Source organism: Mugil cephalus, chromosome 17 (assembly GCF_022458985.1).
Source record: "Mugil cephalus isolate CIBA_MC_2020 chromosome 17, CIBA_Mcephalus_1.1, whole genome shotgun sequence".
In the NCBI taxonomy this organism is placed as follows: Eukaryota; Metazoa; Chordata; class Actinopteri; order Mugiliformes; family Mugilidae; genus Mugil; species Mugil cephalus.
In genome coordinates this window covers 66,358-73,065 of record NC_061786.1, presented here as the reverse complement: position 1 = coordinate 73,065, position 6,708 = coordinate 66,358, and the positions used below count along the sequence as shown (strand labels likewise).

At 37.2% G+C, this 6,708-nt stretch overlaps 1 protein-coding gene across 1 annotated transcript; it reads left to right on the top strand.

The window, feature by feature from the left end:
• Positions 1–233: 233 nt before the first annotated feature.
• Positions 234–3,641, top strand: LOC125023912. The gene is made up of 9 exons (XM_047611481.1): positions 234–593; positions 709–842; positions 1,319–1,455; positions 1,559–1,652; positions 1,789–1,888; positions 2,291–2,449; positions 2,595–2,781; positions 3,132–3,256; positions 3,508–3,641. The coding sequence occupies exons 1-6, from the start codon at positions 482–484 to the stop codon at positions 2,386–2,388; spliced, it is 675 nt and encodes a 224-aa protein (XP_047467437.1). The 5' UTR covers positions 234–481; the 3' UTR covers positions 2,389–2,449; positions 2,595–2,781; positions 3,132–3,256; positions 3,508–3,641.
• Positions 3,642–6,708: the final 3,067 nt, after the last annotated feature.

Sequence of the window (6,708 nt, the reverse complement as noted above, 5' to 3'; positions counted from 1 at the left end):
TCATGACCAAAAATTTGTAATAATAACAGAGCCAAATCTGAAAGAATTTTTGATTGCAGGTAAGAAATTGACATTTTGGAATTAAGATTTGCACAAGGTGCTTTAAATACTAATAGTAGCTGAATTTAGCTGTTTAAAAATGATATACTGGAATATTAATATAAAATTATGGAAAATTTTAAGTTCTTGGATTTTGGAATTGAGCAATATCTGACAAATGTCTGTATTTGTTTTGTGTTCCCCTTTCTAACCACATCCTTAACTCTGGATGCATTGCTTAAAGTATAGTTGGTACAAAAACATAAAAAATACTTTCAATTCACTTTAAGTCTTTGTTTGAGCCCTACTGTAAATGGTAATCCAGATTCAGTGATTCAAGTGAGGAGTGAAATGTTATGATTAGAGAAACAATGATTTTCCTGTTTACACAAGCTTTTGTGCCTGTTTCCTAGCATTTGCCAAGTTTGGTGTCCCAGCTGTAATGGAAGGTGTGAAAGTTGTCGACAGTTCAGGGACTGAGTTGGATGAAGACGTTTTTGAGGATGTAGTAACGGATCCCTCAACTGGGGTGTTAACCATCAAATATGACTCAGGTTTGATTCTGTTAAATTTCTATTATGTTGTGATGTTTATTAGAAGTGGTAGGTTAGGGTTATCAGCAAACTCTATATAATGTGTTCTTATTTCTATTTCTCAATTCATGATTAGAATCTGTCCCCACGGTTGCCTCTCCTGAGCAGTCCCAACCATCATCCCTCAATTCCTTGGACTCTGAGGACACAGACATCATTTCTGATAGTCCTTCCAGAAAACGCCAAAGGTTGGATGCAGAAGACAAGCAAGTAAGTGCTTATAAATAAGTTCTTATGACATTTACGTGGTTTGAAGACATTGTTGATGTTGGTTTTTGTTTTGTTTTTTTAATTTTATTATAATAAAGTGTACACTTCAAGTACATCAAAGTTATTCAAATCAATTAAATTTAAATGCTCATTTTTATTATTATTATTATTATTATTATTATTATTATTATTATTATTATCTTTTACAATAAAGTGTAAATTAACAAATCCTCTCTGTAATCCTTATAACCTTGTCACTGTCTGGACGGAGTTTCTCTCTTCAGTGTTTGTTACTTTGGTGCAGCCTTTACCTATATTAAGAAACTGTCTGTAGTCTGCTGATTGTTCTACGCCGATGTCTTTGAGATCGGGACATCCTTAGCCATGATATTAATTTATTTCCAATATTTAAGTGAACTCTGATTTGCAGTGGATATTGTCCTAATGTGCTGAATTGTTTTGTATTGTGTTTCAAGTTGGTGGAATCCGTTCTCACCAACAACCCTGGTGGGGAACGTGTAATAAATGAATACAACCGAACCAAGTCCTTGATGGATGAAACCAGACGAAAAATGGTGAACATACTGGCAGCTGACATGACAGAAAAGAATGGGTAATTTGTTAACAGTCCTTGTGTTCTGAATCTTACTCAAAGATTAATTTGAAATTGAAATTAAACCCAGTGACTATAACTGCAAACTCCTTAATCCTTGCAGTACATCCCCACCCAGACAAGTGAAAGAAAAGTACGCCAGAGGAATAGTGACCTTATTCCCCTACCTCAGTGACCCATTCTCTAAGAATGGCTATGTGAGTTGCACACAGTAATGGTTTTAGTAATGTTAAATGCTGTTTTGAAAAAATTTGAACCCTATTGGAGCCTGTTGTTTTTACTTTTAAATGTTATTAATGAATGTAATTTTTTGTTATCCTTTCATCCTCCAAGGAGCACTATTATGATGGTGAGAGTGGAACTGGGTACTTGGCCTGGAGGATTAAAACTATTCAGAGAGGCACCGCTAAAGACAGGCGATCGTCGTTTGGAGGTAATACTGAAAAAATGTATGGAACAAAACAGTTGCAAGATCAGTTATTGCATTTGTTGCACATAATGTTTTTCAGTAAAATAATACAAAATTTTCCTTGAAGTCTAACTACACCCTTCAATTCCTCTGACTTTGTCTACAGGCTGGCATGGCAAATTTTAGGGTGATTCAAAACAGTAGACATTTTGAGCCATTTTCAACGCATAAAATAATAGTAATAATCATAAATTGTGAAGAAAAAAATGTCAATATTAACACCAGCACTGATATGTTTCATCACAGTACAGTCAGTAATTAAGTTTATACTTTTAGGTAGAGTACCTCTTTAAAAGTTGGCCAGGTTTCTAAAACTGTTTTTGATATCAGTATTTATAATACTGTTTTTTTTTCCATGTTATGTAGAATCGGCCAAAGAATCACCTGGTGAAGACATGTCTGGAGGACTGTCAGACGAGAGTCCGAGTTCGTATTGTATCCTATCGCCGCAACATGGTCCTTGACCCCCAGCAGTCGAGCAACATACTGTCCGACTTTCCACGTTTTAAAGACGCCAAAGGCTTGGTAATTGTCTATCATTATTTTGAAAATATTGACAGTTGAATAGTTTGTATAAGACGGTAGACAGGCGTTGTAGTAATACTCTAATAACTATCACCCGTTGCCTGTCAGATAATTGAAATTGTCACCTATCACCACCCCACCCCAGGTTGAACAGGATTTCGTTTTGATGTTTGGAGAGGATACCTCAAGCAAGCTTCTAGAGAGGTGGCCAGTCATGTTCAAGAAAAAGATTATCCAACAATGCAGAAAGCTTCAATCCACAAGTGAGCTTGAAGAACTCTTGCTGGCAGCTGATCCTCCTGTGGATGGCACTGAAGTTTATGTTGACTTTGGTAAGATGATTGTTCTTGTTCTTCTTCTGTTGCTCTCATATACTTGGAATGTATAATTATCATGTCTAAACATTTACATATCAGCATAATACTTAAAGCTGATCTGTGATAAATGTAAGAGGACATTACGCAGTATATTGAACAAAACTTCAAAAGCACTGAAGTGTTGATGGTGAACTGAATGGTTTGAATTGGATACCTTCTTGTGATGATATAAAACTGCTATCTTTCCGTTATTGTTTTAAAAAATATGTATTTTAAGTGCTGCTTCCATCGCAGAGCCACAGAATTTTGTTGACAGCCCACATAACCGAAGTGTGTTGAGATTGAACACACGCTTGTTGTTACAGGTTGGGACAGTGACCTTTCGTCGGTTTTATTGCTGCTACACCTGATACACTCTGCTCAGGGTCGGAAGAGGGCATGAAAGGTTTCGGCATCCCAAGCAGAGAAGCATCTTGTGGTCTTCAAGAAGGTTTGTATTTTTGGAGGTTATTGAGGAACAACTCTTATATAATTGCCTAATAGTTATAGAATATAGTCATGCACAATAAGGCATTAATAAAGTGCTTTATAATGAGTACTGACAGCCAATATGATGCTAGCGTGTATTCTAATAAGCAACTAGCTGGTGGCGAATATGTCTAACTTAAAGTGTTTTTGTTTTTGTTTTATGTATTACAACTGTCCAATTGTAATCATATCTTCATGTGTTTGTCTTTGCAGACTGGAACAAACATTCAAGAGCATCTTGATGCCATCACCACCAGAGCTCAACCCTATCTCCTGGCTGTTGGAGTTAAGAAGAATGCAATCCACCAGTTTTTCATCATTCTTGACAAGAATGCCCTACCTTGCAGGTCAACCTCTTCTCTTGGTGCCTTTGATGAACTGTTTAAGGCTCATTTTGTGTTTGGCACATCCTACAACAGCATGCTCCACAACGTGTACACTTTCATCCAAACCACAGTGTACAACATTGATGTCAGCAAGGTCAAGGAAAGCCCTCGTGTCTCTGAAGTTAGGCCGAGGTTGCTTCATTAGTGCTCCTCTATCATGCAGTGTTTTGTTTGTCAGGCTGAGTTATCAAGTTCAAATATGCTTGTTAGGCATTTATGATTAGTTCATGGTTACTTACCTGGAAAAAATCTCAGACTTAAATGTGCCCAGACTGGATGTGGATGTGTGTTTGGTACGTTTTCTGGTTTTAGGAAACATTTAAACACCAAACACACTGAGTATATTGACCAGGGCGTTGACACTGATGTTAATTTGAGCAGCACAGGAGAGGTAGTGACAGCTAATGTGTTTTCTGTGGACAACTGATGGAAACAATGTGTTTTGATCACCATTACCATGCCTTTAAGGTCAGGCTGCATCCAGACACGGTTCTAAAGGTGTTGAACACAAATGAGCTGCGTTACTTCAGACCATTTGATGTACAATTGAAGTATGGAATGACAGATTCCTCTTTGTATGTTCCATATTGTCATTTTAATGCAGACTAAAGGTCAATGTTTTGAATGTAGGTTTGTATTCTACATGAGCTGCTTTGATGAGTTGATATTTTACTATGCCTGACATAGTTGAGAGCTGCTAATAAAGTTCTTAAATGCATTATTTTGTGGAAACTTGTGATTTTTACATGCAAGTTGACACTACAAAAGAGTAAATTAGGTGTAAAATTAACACTGCTAAGATTTATTTTCAGAAATAGTGTCAAATTTCATTCACACTATACAGTGTTAGAATTTTACTCTATATGAGCTTGTTTGTCACTGCGAGTGAAAAAGAGTAAAATAGAGAGAGTAAATTATCAACACAGTAGTGTGTAATATCAACACTTAGCAGAGTTGTTGTACCCTCCAGTGTTAACTTTTAATAACTCCACGCAGTGTTAATCTGTACTGGAATGGAACTCAATCAGAATTGATTTGACACCATAGAAGAGTCAATGATCAACTCTACCAAGAATAATATTTACACTCTTAAGTGTTATTTAACCTTTGGTGTAAAATTTCAATAACACTATTCAGTGTAAGCGAGTGTTAAATTTTTACTCTATTTAGAGTTAATTTAATTCTGAAATTCTAAACACTACGGTAAGAGTTAATTTAACACTAATTCCGAGTGGGACCAAATACACTCGGAAATGGTGTTAAATTTAACTCTTTAAGTGTTACTTTAACACTGCAAAATTTACTGTGTACCGCTACACACACAAACAAGGAGGAGGGTAAGAAAGTGTGTCACTGCCCGTAATTCTTACTTGTGGAATTTACTAAGTGGAATTTACTTTACATTTTTCATAAAAAAATAAGTGGTTCTAATAAGTAAATATTACTTAGAAATAGCCCGAGTAAAGATTACTTTAGCACTTTCTGTGTGGAATTGTTTTTTTTGTTTTTTTTAGGTCAATGTAAATTTCTTTCAGGGTATTTGTGATGTTGGTCGGAGGATCCTTTATTTCATTTATGGATTTGCTAGTGTCTTGGTCCAACCATGCACACTAACAAATGGATGGGCAGTGGCAATTTTGCGGCGTGGAGTAGTATATACAGACTCAGCTTGAAATGTCATTGGCCACCCCAGACGTGTTTTGATCATTGATTTTGCAACATCGATTTTTGTCCAACTTGCCCGGCTCCAGAGCGCAGGTGGGACTGGCCCTCTTTCTGTTTGTGGTGAGGGTAAAAAAAATTACATCACGCATTCTTAAAGTTATTGTTGCTATTGTTGTGGGTCATTTCTGAATTGATAAATGAGGCCCCAGGCCAGGGGCAATGTGGCAAGAGTGATTGACTGGATAAGGAAACTGAAAACACATCAGGAAAATATAGTAAAAAATATTGGTTGGTTCTCAGTTCCCTTTTGACTGGTACAAGGTCCGGGGACACTAACTTTACGTATGTACACGAAAAGGGTTCTAGAACCACTGGCTTACACATAGAGGAATATCTAAACTGGACATCTGTGTCTTATCTAAAATCATTTACAGATGTTTCTGGGGATCCAGAAATCATTTTATGTGGTAGAACCTGGAACAGAGATCAGTGGGTCTTAGAGAGAAGCTCAGTATTCACTACAGAGCTACTAGCAATTCTTTGTGCATTATAGTGGGCAGAAAATGTAAGACCTGGCCAAGTCCTTACTTGCTCTGACTTTGTAGGTGGGAGGAAACCAGAGTACCTGGAAAAAACCCACACAGACACAGAGTGAACATGCAAACTCCACCCACACAGCTGGACTTGATTGTTGTGGTTGATCGTAATTATAACCATAAAAAATCCTACCGAAGAAACCCCTCTTGCGCTCCCTACACCGGAAACTAGGGCTGGGCGATACTTGGATAGTTGGTATCGATCCGATGCATGTTATACACAATATCGCCGATATCAACAGTTTTTCTTGAAATATCATGATCATTGAATAATTTCGTAATTTTGCCTTTAGTTAGATGATTATGATTATGATAAAATACAGGACAAAGATTAAGTCAAATAAACAGTTTTTTGTAAATAATTACACCGTAAAACAAGTTAAATAATTCACGTTTTACTACACAATGCCAAGAACCACGAACAATATAACAAAAATATAAATAAGCCTACAACAATTCCACTACAAAAGTGAGTCTGCAGTTGCGTGAAGATGTCTTCTCAGTACCGACGCTGTTCAATAACGGCATCAGTTCCAGCTGTGTGATGCTGCTATGACTCTACGATTTGAGTAACAAACATTGTCCATATCCACCGTTCACAACAGGTGGGGATGGAGAAGCTCCTACAGCGCACAGACTTGGGGAGAAGCTGTGGTCGCTTGAACTCTGTGAGGAATAATTTGCGGGACGCATCAGAGAAACTGTAACAAAAACATCGATCTCAGAACGCTACTATCTATCCGACGCCGATACCAACTATGGTATCG